The 15,152-nt window shown below is 35.6% G+C and overlaps 1 protein-coding gene across 1 annotated transcript; it reads right to left on the bottom strand.

The window, feature by feature from the left end:
- Nucleotides 1-1,215: 1,215 nt before the first annotated feature.
- LOC112417239 (putative UPF0481 protein At3g02645) lies at nucleotides 1,216-15,027 on the bottom strand. Its single transcript, XM_039828586.1, has 2 exons — nucleotides 14,758-15,027; nucleotides 1,216-2,957 (listed from the first exon to the last, which is right to left on the bottom strand). The coding sequence occupies exon 2, from the start codon at nucleotides 2,114-2,116 to the stop codon at nucleotides 1,415-1,417; it is 702 nt and encodes a 233-aa protein (XP_039684520.1). The 5' UTR covers nucleotides 2,117-2,957; nucleotides 14,758-15,027; the 3' UTR covers nucleotides 1,216-1,414.
- Between the last annotated feature and the right edge of the window lie 125 nt (nucleotides 15,028-15,152).

Raw genomic sequence — 15,152 nt, 5'->3', positions numbered from 1 at the left:
TTCATGTTCTGGACCGGTCAAAGACCTGGGCTTTGTCACTTAGGCCCAATAACGAATCAAGCCCAAATGCTGCATTTGGCAAATAAATACACGAGTTGAAAAATAAAAAACCGAGTATCTAATACGGCAGATAAATACAACACATTAAAGTGAGAAACATTCAAAGAAAAAAAAGATACATGAATACTTATGTTCATAAACTTGTCAAAGATATAAAATAGAATTGCTGCTGCCAATAATTTCAGTTGTTGATTCTACAAGAGAATAGTTTTTATTTTGATAAATAATTACAAATGTTATCAGATCTTGATGCCATTATAATCTCGTTTTTTAGATTGATGGGGAGGAGGAATAGATGAATGAGACAATTGAATAACAACGGAGTATATATAGGTAAACAGTATAAATGAAATATTATGCAAAGCAATATAAAAATAAGTAATATGATGCAAAAAAGACAAAACGATGCAATATGATTGGTTCAACTACACAATAATGACACACGTCAAAATGTCATTGAATGATAATTTTTTAATGACATGATTAAGAATTTTCAACCAGAAATGAGTTTTGGTTACAATTTGATTTAAATCAATAATTGAGCAAAACTCTAGAGATTGTGAAAGCATTATACCAAATAAGATAATTTTTAATTAATGATATAATTATTGTACCGATTTTGTATCCTTTATACATCTTTATAAGAATTCACAAATTAAAATCCTTTCTTAATAAAATCAATCATCAAACAAATGAATGATACTACCATGACATATGCCCAAATTAAGACATTTAATGACAATTAGCATAGAGAGAATGACACGTGTACTTTAAAAAAAAAAAAAATAGTGCAAATATATATAATAAAGATAAAGATGAAAAAAGATTAAATGGAGAAGATCTTAACCCGTATATTTCCTTCGCCCAAATAAACTTTTGTAATTCCTTCTGACGTATCACTATTTAATACATGTTTAGACTCTTCAACTAGAAATCTTGGATCTGAACCTTTCATGTAAAACTACCAAAGAATTTTGCTACAATTCCAACGATTATGGGCACCATACTTCCATGAGCCATCCTTCAATCAAAGTGGCCTATTATTACCTAACCATGATTTCAAATATTGAATATATTCATTCAAACCAGTATGGATCAATATACTTTAGTTACATGAAACTTCAAATTTATATAAGGCAAATTAAAAATAACACATCACAAAATACAACTGATATATTCTAAAATACAAATGTCTCAACAATTACATTATCAATATAAAACAATTTTTTTGCACTTTAATTTTGTTAAAGAAACATGGATCTCAATACTACGAAATTATTATATGAGGAGGTGACACAATATCCTCAATTTGTTCTAACACACATACATATTTGTTTAATTGGAATATTTCTTTTTATTTTGGATTCATGGTAAACCAGGTTTGGATGAAAGTAAGAACTAAAGCCAGTACTGCGGCTGAAAAAGCAATCATAGCCCATGGTGTATTGAAATGAGTGTTGTAAGCTTGAGCTAACCATGTCTTCCATTTATTTTTGTAATGCTTTTCAATTTCATGCTTGATGAGAATATATTTCTTGCTATAGGCTACTGCTTTTGTGTAGGCAATGTGGCAATACATTTTTGTTGGCAAATCATCACCCAAATCATTGAAGAGTTTTGCCATATCTTCATCGCTCCCAAGCAAGTTTTGAAATACACCAGCTGGTCTAAGCTCTTTTACATCCTCTGCATTGTCAATCAATGAATCCATGAAGCTAAAGAACGAGCAACATTCATAGTTGTAATGAACATCTGGACACATCTCATATGCTATTAAATTTCGAAAAAAATAAGGTGTGACGTCATTAAACAAAAACATAGGAAGCCTTAATTCTCCACTAAACCATTTAGACTTGAACGAAATGTTACTCCAGTTCCACTCATCTGTCTTATTTGCTACCACTCGAATTCCTACTGTTTTTAGATCCCGTATGCTCTTATAAGTATTCCAATTAAAATTAATATCTTCCTCATCACTGTCTTCTTGGTCTTGAGTTGTATTTTTTCCGCATTGAACTATGTTCACCTCCTTCCAACTGTGTTTCCATTTGGCCATGTCCTTCGACGTTGGAAACCTTTTTGGGTGACAAGTACAATGAACGAGCAAAATCGAGTAGATGACAGGGCTTAGTATTTTCCAATTGAACCATTACCATTCCGCATCGTTTACCTCGACCCAAATTATCATAATTGTTAATTAAAAATCCCAAATCATAACCCGCTTCTTTGCATAGAATCTCAAGCATTTTGTTTGGAAGCTGGTTCTCTAACAAATTAGTATCTCTCCATATGTGCATCAGTTGGTCAAACTTAAGGTTTAGGGCATCCGGGCATTGGTCATCAACATTTTCCATAAAGTGTAGCAAAGAACATCCTTCCACAAACAATATCCAAGCAAGATCATTATCATTGTAGCCTTCAATTGCATCCTCAGTGAACATATTCTTCACATTTTCAATATTATCTTCAATCTTTTTAAGCAAAAGCTTACATGCTTCGTTATCATCTTTATCAATTTTTTTGCCATAATTAGCAACAAATATTGATGTCCATAGAAGCTTGTAATGCTCTCCTTCTTTCAGATTTTTAGCATTGTGATGAATAGGACCAAATGATATAATCTTTGGTGTACAATACTTATAAAATCTTTCATTTTGCCGCAAAAACATTGGAACCCTTTGGATCCTAGGAATCAAAATTTCATTATTTCGATCAAACCTTTCTTGTGCCTCTTTGAGTTGTGAAAGCCTTTTATCCATAGTAGATAACTTTTGAATAGTAGATAACCTTTTTATTGAGTAACTAAATTTCTAGCTCTTGCGGACAATTTCATATTCTCTTCTTTCAAAATTATTTGAATTGGCCACAGATATTTTATGTTGTATTTTAAGTATTATCTACAACAGAAACAGAGCAATTTAATATATTAGTAAAAGAAAGATCATATTTAACCTGAAAAAAGAAATTATATATACTGGCGAAAAGACTTCTTATCTTTTTATTGTACTAACACGTGTAAATTACAAACGATATATTATATAAATTTATATATTAAAATTATAAGTATAAATATAAATATTTGTGACTTTCAAATGTTACAAACTCAACAAACCATATTTATCTTTTCAAATTACAACAATAATATAACAAATATAATAAAAATTCTTATCTTTTTAATAACACCAACAATATAACATTATTATAAGAAAATTTGTTTAAGGGTATAATTAGAATAACAAAAAATTCAGCCCAAGATCCTTTCGAAATGGACTATTTTCTTTATATATAGCATAGATATCTCATCAATCGGACTTTAGAGAATTTAGCTCATTAAAATATGAATATGAAATAGAACTTTTAAAGAGGATAATATTTAATATTTATACTATATATAAAGAAAATAACCTCTTTCAACTCTTTTGGGCTGGTTCTTTCTTTAAAAAAAAACTCTTTTGGGTTGACTTTTTCTTTTTTCAAAAATGTCCTCAATTTTCTATACAAATAACACACGTAATTAATAGATAAGAATAAATTTAAATATTAAAAAATGTAACAAACACGATATGAATATATATGTCTAGTTTTTTCTTTTATCATTTAAAAAGTGTAACAAACTATATCGTATATTTATACTTACTTTTTCATTATCCCAATTATACCCTTAAACAACTTTCTCTATAATAAAGAATGTTGTTGGTGTCATTAAAAAAAAAGAATTTAGATTATATTTTTTTGTTATATTGTTGGTGTCATTGAAAGAGATAATGTTATTATCGCATAGGAAATAGTTCATAGCATGAATAAGAAGAAAGGGAAAAACGGTTATATTTTGTTCAAAATTGATTTTGAAAAAGCTTATGATAGAGTAGATTGGAATTTTCTTCGCATTACTTTACGTGATTTTGGTTTCCCTACTTCCATTATTACTCTTATTATGAAGTGTATAACCTCTTTCACTTTATCTTTGAAGTGGAACAACGAAAAACTAGAGAGTTTTAATCCTCAAAGAGGCTTAAGGCAAGGGGATCCTATGTCTCCTTATCTATTTGTCTTTTGCATGGAAAAACTTTCTATGTTAATTCTGGAGAAGGTTCAATCTAATGAATGGCATCCGATCAAAATCTTTAATAATGGTCTAGCTATTTCACATTTATTTTTTTTGTAGATGATTGCCTTTTGTTCACTCAAGCTAAATCCTCTCAAGCTAGAATAGTGAAACAGGTGTTAGAGAGTTTTTGTCATGCTTCTGGGTTGAAAGTTAATATTAAAAAAATCTAAATTCATGTCTTCTGCTAATATCTCTAGAAGAAAAGTGAATAAATTTTCTTCTATCATTCATTTTACTCATTATACTCAATTAGGCAAGTACCTTGGGTTCCCTATGTTATCGGCTAGGATAAAAAATGTTGACTTTGCTTATATCATGGATCGAGTCAATAGCATATTGGATGGTTGAAAGACAAAACTCTTTAGTCGAGCAGGGAGGGTAACATTGGCCCAATCTATGGTCTATTCTCTTCCTACCTACTCTATGCAGAATTTATGGATTCCTGAAGGGGTGTGTAACCAAATATATGCATCTATCAGACAATTTATTTAGGGAAGGAAGCATAGTCATTGGGTGAATTGGAAGATGATTACACAACCTAAGTCTAGAGGGCGTCTTGAAATTCGGACAGATCGTGCTTCAAATATATCTATTATGGGCAAACATGTTTGGGATTTGCTTCATAATCCGGATAAGCTTTGGGTCAACTTTCTTTCTTCTAAATATCTTCATGGTATCTCTATTTTAGTGGCAACAAATTATCAGGGTTCTTCTTGTGTTTGGAAGGCTATCACCAAGACAGTTGAAGTTTTGAAATTCGGTTTCAAGACTAGAATTGGAAGAGAAGATGTTTCTCTTTGGTATGACAAATGGTTGGAGGATGATTATCTTTGTAATCTTGTCACTTATGTCCACATTAGTGAAACTAATTTGAGACTGAAGGACATTTACCACACGACTGCTGGAATTTCTCTCATCTCATAACTCAGATACCTCTCAATATTCAACTCCAAATTCAAAGTATCTTAATCGATTAGTCTTCCCAAGACATCAAGATTTGGACTCATTCCCCATCAGGTATGTACTCTGTTAAAAGTGGTTATCAGTGGTTGACATCAAACTCTCTTTATTTTGCAGGTTAGACTCAGCAGGAAACATGACATTGGATTTGGAAACTCAACCTTCTAGAGAATCTGAAACATATTTATTTTGTTGGCTATGCATGGTAACCTTCCAACGAATGCATTTAGTGCTAGTAGATATTTAACCTTATATTCATCATGCAAGAGATGTGGATCTAGTATTGAGTCACTTTTTCACACCTTTTGGAGTTTTCCATCTCTCATTGGCGATCTGGGATGCCTTGTTGTTCAACAAAGATACAAATTTCAATTCTCAAGATTTCAATTGGTGGTTGAAACATCATTCCCTTGATCCTAATGGTAATATCTTCATTATTACATGTTGGGTCTTATGGAAGGCACAAAATCATAAGGTTTTCAATGGAAATGATTAGGTAAATTGGGTTTGACTTAGCCATATTTATTCTCTTCATTCATATGTGGTGGTGTACCTTTCTAATGATGCAACTCAGAAGCCCATTAGACAAGTTAAATGGATTCCTCATTTGGATAATATCATCAAAGTTAATGTTGACGGTAGTTCTCTTTCTAATCCTGGGAGATCAGGTTTTGGAGGTCTTATTTGAAAAAGTAATGGTGATTGGTTGCTGGGTTTTTATAGATTTTGTGGTATTACTTCTTGCTTGGCGGCCAAATTGTATGTCATTTTTCATGGCCTTCGTATTGCGTATGATGCGGGTCACAAGAACATTATTCTTGAATCAGATTTTAGGATGGCTCTTGATTTAATCATGTCGGATGTCCAATCTCATCATCCCCATGCTCCTCTAATTAGTCAGATTGTCCAACTGCAACATCGAGATTGCATTGTTAATTTTCATCATACCCTCCGTCAAGGTAACGCGTGTGCGGATTGGCTTGCTAAGCATGATGCTTCTTCTTCGTATGCTCTAAAGTCTTGGATTTTTTTGCCCTCCTCAACTGCGTCATTCCCTTCTGAATGATGCTCTTGGAGTTGCTCGTTTGAGATTGTAGTTTGGTTTTGTTTTTATCATTTCTTCTTGATAAAAAAAAAAAAGATAATCATAGTTAGTTTAGTTTGTTATAACTTGAAAGCAAAAAAAAATTATATTTTTAGTTTTAATCAAAATCAAAATTTCTTAAAAAAAAACGTCGTTCATAATTTTCAAACGTTAGCGGAATAAAAAGAGCGGAAAGATGAGAATGTGAGTGTCCATCTTTTAACTAGTACTTATTTATAAATAAGGTCATGTTGAACTTGAAAAAGAAATTCTACAACAACTAACACATCACGCTTTCCACTTAAGTTTGGGCCACGCAGGGCAAGTCCTAGGCCATAGACTAGGGGTGCGACGGCCTAGGCCCTTGTCGGTAGGGGCTTAATTTTTGTTTACGGAGGGGGTGTATATAGAAATATTTTTTTATGGGGGGATATATATAATAAATTTCACATAAAGGCCCTAAACATTGACATTATGAAGGGCTTGACTTAAGTCTGTTCATATTTTTGGCGCAATTTGTTATATGTATTTCCGTACAGCACAAAGATTTCTTTATACACTCTCCCTATAAAAAAATTATTATCGAAGAAATTTGTGATAATTTTTGGATTTGAATCCACCTGATCAGTGAAATAAGGGTGGATTTGAATGTTAAATTCATTTTTCCCTCGTTCCCTTTCAGGTTTTATATGGCTCATATGCGAGTGTGGTCATAAACAATTAGCAATTGACAAACCCTCACACATTTATGTATTTGAGCACCTCCTCGATGTTCTCAATGTGCTCGTCCAGTTCGGAGGTTCCATAGTAGGTCTCCATTTAGGGGGGGGGGGGGGGGGGGGTTTCTATAATCAGATGAGGGTTCAAGTTTCCCTAATCCTTTTGGTGAAGGGATCGTATGCTGCACAATCCACATACGAGTAAGATGAGGATCGCGAGCGTTTGGACGTGCTCCTTCGTGAATGGTGTGATCTTGATGATCTTATTGCATATTCCTTCAGAGGATGTCGAGGAAATCTAGATCTATCTAGAGTTGGGCTCCTTCCCCTTCCATTACACTGGGAGTGGGAGAACGAACAACTTGCCTGGGGGCGGGAGACCTTCCACGTGTTTCCTTGGATATCACCCTTATATGCTTGTTTTGATCGTCGATCACTTGTGTTTGTTGACATAGGATCTGGATGATGTTGTTGAGAGAGGCGTCTATAGAAGACACGATGCTTGTTCCTTCTTTTACTCATGGAGGATCGTACAATGGGGCCTTCCAGAGAGGAATTACCAACTGTGGTTTTTATTGCTGGGTCTCCTCCTTAGGGTTGTCAGTGGGGAACATATTCGAGCTGTGTTCGTTATTTAAATCCCTAAAATCAATACAGACCCTAAGAGTCCCATTTTTCTTAATAACAGGAACTATATTAGCCAAGCAATCTACATACCTCGTAGTTCTGATGAACTTGCTTTTCAAGAGTCTCTCGATCTCTTCTTTAATTTTCAACAAGATTTGTGGTGCAAATCTTCTAGGAATCTGCTTCAAACCAGGCATTTCGTTGTAGTCCCAAATGAAGCAGTCTTTATATTCTTATAAGAGTTCTACAATTCGATCCCTGAACTCTTTGTTGATCTTGGCACTAACATAGGTTGGCCTTTTGACAAAGCCATCCCCTAAATCCACTTCTTCTAAAGGATCATGTGCCCTCATTTTTGTAGTAGACCCCAACAGATCTTTTTCGAAACCTAAAGGTTCATCATCATATATGTAATCCAACCTTTGGCCATCAACGAGGTCATCTTTAGTATCTTCTACCGGAGTTTCGATTACCTCTTTTTGCATAATTTCGGCCTCCTTGGTCGCTTTTAATTTGTTTTCGGCCACGTAGGCCGTAATTTAATCCCAAGCATTGGGCTTGGACATTATTTACTCATCCACATCCCACCTAGTTGGTAAGTTGACGTTCTTTTCCTGAGCACATTTTCAATCAACTTCTGGTAAGTTGACGTTCTTTTCCTGAGCACATTTTCTTCCTTTGAGGAAGTCCCTTCATGATCATCTACTACATAGTCTTGATCATAATCTCCGTTTCCCAAATAAAGCCAACATTTGGGTGGAGTTTCATGGAGAACATCTCATTTTCTTGGACCTCATATCCAGGGCCAAGAGATATGCATGGCGGGATGCTTGCTAATTGCTTATCGAAATCCTTCTTGGTGATGTTATTTACTTCAGTCAAGAAATAACTCTGATCGGCTTCAATGTTTTCTAACAAGCCATCTTCCCTCCATATAGAAAGCCTTTGATGCATCGTCGAAGGCAATACCCCAACACCGTGAATCCATTATCTACCCAATAGTACATTGAAATTTTCTTTGGATGGGACCACCATGAATATAGTCGTTCTGTTGACGCTTACTACCATCAATTCGACCTCAACAACACCAAGGGAGTTGCCAGATGTTTCTTCATGATTAGACAAAACCACATTGTGAGGCTTTAAATCAGAATTTGCGATGCCAATCTTTTTCAACAAAGATTGAGGCAGCAAATTCATAGTAGCACCACCATCTACCAGGACTTTATTTACTCCAACGCCATTCACTTTAGCTTGAATGAACAAAGGCTTGAGATGATGCATCATTTGGAAGTCAGGTTTTTCGAACACGGCATGTTGCTTTTCAACACAACCATTGTTCATTACATAATAATATAATGGCTTGTGATTAGTCATTTCTTCTGTGAAGTCATCTTCGACTTCATTGATTTCTGACGTAATGTCATATTCAACTGGGAGTATTGAAACAACATTGAAAACTATGTCGAGACTGGGCTCGGAGTCAGAAAAATTCGAAGTCATCTATTCGTCTTCCTTTGGAAGATCTTTCTTTATGGCTGACAATGGAGGAAAGATTCTTTCAGTGGCTGGTTTCTTAACCATCTCGAAGATTGCCACTTGTTTTCCCTTGACCTTGCCAGCATTAGTCACATCTCTTAAGGCCTCTGCCTTTTTCTGACGTTGATACCTACGCCATTGTGTTTTGGTCATAGTGTGCCTCTTGCTGGTCATAGTTGTTATTGTAGGCATATTTTTTGGAGTTCGATGCCTCTTGTTGGTTAGGTGTTGTGGAAATTCTCTTAACCATTTAGTTGGAGGGGCAGAATAGCCAGATTTTTTGACACCAGAAAAGACCCCAAGTGTCTGTGGGTGACTTTGCAGGGGGATTGAAAGTTTTCATTTGGTTTCTTTTTGAGTTTCCTTCTGCATATGTCATCTTGTAGGAAATGCCTCTTTTGTTGAAACCAAATTTTGGACGGTTGTCAAGCCATTTGCCTTTCCTTTTCGACTGAGGTCGAAACCCTTCCACAGACTTCGCAGCTTCTTTGTCGAAAACTACATTGCATCTGGGGCAGAGCATAGCTTTTGTGTTAGAAATTTTGCATCTTTTAAGAAAATCGATCAGATCTTCCTCATCCCTTGGATATGTTACTTTCATTTTCTTAGCAAATTGGCCTTCAGTAACCATTGCATTGTCAGATTGATGGTCTTCAGTAACCATTTCAACATCTAATTGCAATTTCTCCTTGGGCATTGATGTTTCAATAAAATTTCCAGCAACAATTTCTTCAGAGATTTCCACTATGTTTATGTCAGCTATATCAACGTACATGGCATCAGCTTTCTTAAGAGGGACAACGTCAACTTGCATTGGTTGTTTGAATTTGTCTCCAAACTTTAGCCTACATTCATCGAGAGCTTTCTACACAGAATCCTTTAAACGAGTACAACGAGACAAATTATGGCCTAAGAAACCATGAAATTTACAAAATCCTCTCTTTTTCCTTTGCTCTAAAGGAGGCAACTTTAGATTTTTAGGAACTAATATTATGCCATCAGCAACCAAAAGATCAAAGATTTCCTCGCACTTAGAAACATCAAAGATATATGTTTTAGGAGGGTATTTGTCATTCTTTGGTTCTTCAGGATTTTTTCCATTCGATGGCCTTAACAGTTTACATGCATAAAGAGGCCCATCTTTTAATTCTGCGAGATTAATCTCATTATCTTCGACAGTATCTGATCCCTAATCGAATTCAGGATCACTGTCATATGTATCAACATAGGCTATTTTTTCTTTTTTAGCAAACCTATTTGTCCTGGATTTCTCAGCCTTAAGCCTTTCGACCTGTCAGACTCTATCTAGTAATTGTGCCATATCTCTAAGTTCATGCACTATAGTCAAACCTCTTGCCTTAAGGAGTCGAAATCTATTCAAATAGTCATCAATTGACTCGTGCGTTTTACGTTGAACGTTGGCTAGTTCTTTCAGACTGATTTTAAATTGATCCATATAGAACTGCTCATGAAAAGCCTTTTCTAATTGATTCCAACTAAAAATAGAATGAGGAGGCAATGTGGTAAACCAAGTGAAAGCATTTTTTGTTAAAGAACTTGGAAAAAATTTCATTAGTTTCCCCTGCCTCTGTCAGATATCGTGCAATGTGTTCGACTATGGATTCATTAGTTTCCCCAGCAAATTTAGTAAATTTCGAAACTTTCCAATTTCTCGGCAATTCAGTCATTAATACATATTCAGACAAAGCCGACACAAAATTGGGCCTATGTAAACTCATGTTAAAACCATTTTGGGCTAACAAGGCTTTGACCACATTTGCTATGTTGTTCTGGCCCTCATAATTGTTTCGACGGGTCTGCATGACTACTTGGTCTGCGTCTTGGTGCCTATTGACCAATATTGGGGCTCTTTTGGGTTCCTCTTGGGCCTGTGGTTGCACCACTTGTTGTTGTGCCCCATTTCCAAGCACTTCATTAACATGCCCTTCTGCAGGAATTTCTATTGGCCTTGCATTTTGGTTACTGTTTCCGACACACTAACAACATTTGATGTTGCAACGTTATGATTCGGACGAACCATTTCAGGAAGTTGTTTTTTACTTCTCAAGCGCATACACAATACAAACCACATAATTTTAATCGAATAATTTCAAAAGAAAATTCTAAAAAAAACACAAAATGTCCCACTGGGCGTGCCAATTTGTTTACATTGATTTTTGGTAAACAACCGCTGGTTTAAAATTAATTATTTGCAAGATCATCCAGTAAATCTTAAGGACATATTGTGCTTGTTATTTTTCATAAATTTGTGATTATTCTTGAGACATATTGTGCTTGTTATTTTCCAAATGAAAAATAAGAGAAATTGCTTAAAACAAACAAGTAAATTGTAAAGACAATTAAGAGAACAAACTTAAATTGCATTGATTGAATGTAAATTGGTACACATGTTCATACATTGTAACTTGTGACTCGTTTCTCTCTTGAATGCGGATAGTTTGAGTGTAAGTTTTGTGTATGATTGGTTTGTGACCTATTTTCCTTATGAAAAACTACTATTTATACTAGAAGAATAACTACCTACATTAAGATTTGAAACTATAACTGCTAAAAACGGATAAAAGATATTTGTTCGATTTGAATTTCAAACATTTGTCTCTTGGAAATATCCGTTGTCTGACCTTATGTGGAACCAAACTTTCTTCGACACTCTTCTGCCTGTCGAACCGAAATCATGCCTTGAGCATTTCCAATAAGTCCAATTTTTCGACTTATCATCTAGATGTGAAAGCAATGCCGATTCTTTCGATCATAAGGTCAACTCTAGTTTGATTGCATTTAAGATAGCCCTTTAAAAATGTAGGCTAACAGGAGTATCAACAATATTATCAGAAGGAGGCATATCAGCCTCAATATCAAGAGGGGTATCAACCTCAGTATCAGGAGGCGTATCAGCCTCAATATGAGAAGTCACAGTATGAGCAGCCTCCTCGGGAGCAGGGGGAGCCTGGTATGGAGGATGAGGGCTTTCCAAGGGGCCTTATGAGTTGCCGCTTTTATCGGACTTCGGTAAACACGTGGCAAGCAAGCATTGGAGCGATAAACAAGTAAGGATAATTGCTTTATTTTATTTAATGATATGTTAATAATTATTTTTACTTAAAATATTTCATGTTTATTTTACTTATTATTTTCTTAATGGTGTTAGTTAGAATACGTGACATTTTTTTTACTTAGAATATTTCATGTTTATTTTACTTATTATTTTTTTAACGGTGTTTATTAGAATATGTGACTTTTTTTACTCAGAATATTTCATGTTTTTTTTCTTCTTATTTAATTGTTTTTTATTATTTCAATTGCAAATGGACCATAAGATGACCGATGTCTCGCATGGTACTTCCGTGGTCGGTAGAAGATAATGGGTGGTTATGGGATCCGGTGAATGATTCCGGTCTTTCCCCCCTCCTTAAGACTGGGTAAGAAAGCATCTCTCACATGCTCGTTTGTTCTTTGACTGAGAGATGGCATGAGGCGATTAACAGCTTCCACCTGCTTGTTGGGGAGATGACCGTCACACTAGATGATGTGGCGTGTCTTCTAGACATCTCCATCGCTGGAAGGCTCATTCAGGAGGATGAGTTATCTCATGACTAGGGTTAGAGCTGATGGAGAATGAGTTATTGTTTACGGTGGAACAGGTGAATAAACATTTTGGTGCTCATGTCAGTTACACAGTCGTGAAACAACGTTATGATGAGCTGTGGAATAAGTGTAACCAGTTGGTGGATGATTTATCAGAGGAGGAGGAGGTGGAGCAGAGGGTTGTTAGGCCCGCCTATGTTAAGGTGTTTTTGTTGCTCTTGCTTGGCTACACCCTTTTTTTTGCCAGCAACAACAACAAAACCGTTAATCTGTTGTGGCTGCTTGCGCTTCGAAATTTGGATGAGTTAGGCGAATGGTCATGGGGTAGGATGAGACTTGCTTTCCTGTATGAGCAGCTTTCTCTTACCTCCAACTCAAATGTTGGCGACGTTGGTGGTTACATGAGCTTGCTTATTGTAATATATTTTTTTCTTATTTTTTTAAGTGAATCGTAAATGTATAGTTTTTTGTATGATACTTGTGTGCTAATATAAATTTGTCTCTTTGTGTTTGCAGGAATGAGTTTTTTCTCACTTCAGACAACTCATTTCGAGGAGGAAATTTGAAGATTACGATCGGGAGGACCCGTATGTGGGTAGATAGACACCTCATAGGGTTTCCTGATGCTGGACACTTCAGAGGATTGATGGATTCGATGGAGCATTCTCATGTCATCTGGAGATCGTATGAGCAACGACGAGACATGACACCATTTCAGGACGTATGCTGGTACTCCGGATGGATCATGGACGACAAAGACATGATGATGCGTCACTTGCAGGAGAGGGTTCTGAGGCAGTACAACTATGTTCAGACCAATCCCAGACCTCCTACGTCGATTGGGCCTCTTGAGCCAACAGAGGTGGCTACGTGCTTTTTCGAGTTTGTTGTCCATGTCCTTACCCAGTAGCAGAGGGGTGGGCCGGTCCCGGAGGGCGAGGGGCATATGCATTCAAAGGGGTACATGAAATGGTTCTATAAAGTATCACATCCTCTTACCATCGGCCCTGCTCCCGTTCTTGAGCACAGTTCCCAGACCTGTCTACGAGGAGGTTATTGTTGAGTAGCAGTGGGCCACACATCCTCCCGACTCATTCCAGATCATCAACAACATCAGAGCCAGAGTGGAGAGTGCAATGGGGTATCCTAATGTGTTTTCAAATCCACTCTATTTCGGCATTTTAGAGGGCATCTGGTCTGATTATAGCGTGTTGGAGGAGGTGCCAGCTCCGCGGAGGAGGAGTAGAAGTCCACGTGAGTAGTAGGCGGGTTCTATTTTATGAATTTTGTATATTTTTAGTTTTTTATGACATTTTGTCGGATATGGTTGTAATATATTTACACTTGCGCTTTTGCATTTTTATGACATTCTGCGTTATTTTATTCCTTTATTCTTCGTATTTTAATTATGAGTAAATGATTGATTGAATGAATGCTTGAATGAATGATGAAAAAATGGATGCAATTGACTGAATGGATGTATGAATGAATGAAGAAAGTTAGGGAAAATGAGTTTCTGCATTTTCTGCTAATTTGCACAGACACAACGTGAGTTAACTCACGTATGTGTTAATTTTTGCATGAGTTAGGTCACAGAGAGATTAATACTAGCGTGACTTAACTCACACAACGTGTGTTAACTCACTTAAAATTAATACTAGCATGAGTTAACTCATGCATGGGTAATTTTGTCTTTTCAGTTGGGAACGAGCAAAAACAGTTAGATAAAGAGCAAAATTCTAAAATTGAAGGGTGCTTCTGTTTGCACGCCTTATAATTCTTAAAAATCATTATGTTCGAATTTATCTATCAAAACACAAGAAAAGTAAATTCGGAAAGATGTAGCTTTTAAGAAATATATGTAGGGGTTAAAAGTATGTCTAAAATTGAGATCTATAAATTTGTTACTGCATATAGTTAAGAGAAGCATTTTGTCAAATAGTTAAAACAAGTACTATCATGTAGAGAAAAAGAAACTAGGTTTAAATCGGATATATCAACACTTGAAGAACAAATAATAAAAATGATAGAAACAAATACATTAGCTATAGTACCTTTTACAATAGAGTCCCTAAACTTTGACACTCCAACGCAGCAGTGAAATTACTAGTATTAGGTAACAAAGGAAGAAATGCAGCCTAGCTTTGGATAATGCTAAGAGTTTTTTTGGCGAAAAGAGATTTTGAAAGTGGTGAGGTCAAGAATTGCAAGTAAAATGGAAATGGAGAAAGATCTAGTGTGAACTTAGTTATATCGTTTCTGGGATGTAAAATAAAGCATGATGATATACTTTATAGTAAGATTTCTTTTAGAGGATACATTATAGTAGGATGAATAATGCAATGTTGGACAGATGCATTTATGAAATGTTTTATTCATGCCTTCCCTCAAAAAAAAAAAAAAGTTTTATTCATGCCTATTTTCAGATCCACTCATTTTAGGTGGAGTG

Source organism: Medicago truncatula, chromosome 8 (assembly GCF_003473485.1).
Source record: "Medicago truncatula cultivar Jemalong A17 chromosome 8, MtrunA17r5.0-ANR, whole genome shotgun sequence".
In the NCBI taxonomy this organism is placed as follows: Eukaryota; Viridiplantae; Streptophyta; class Magnoliopsida; order Fabales; family Fabaceae; genus Medicago; species Medicago truncatula.
The sequence above is the reverse complement of the archived record's forward strand: the minus strand, read 5'-3'. Positions and strand labels throughout refer to the sequence as shown.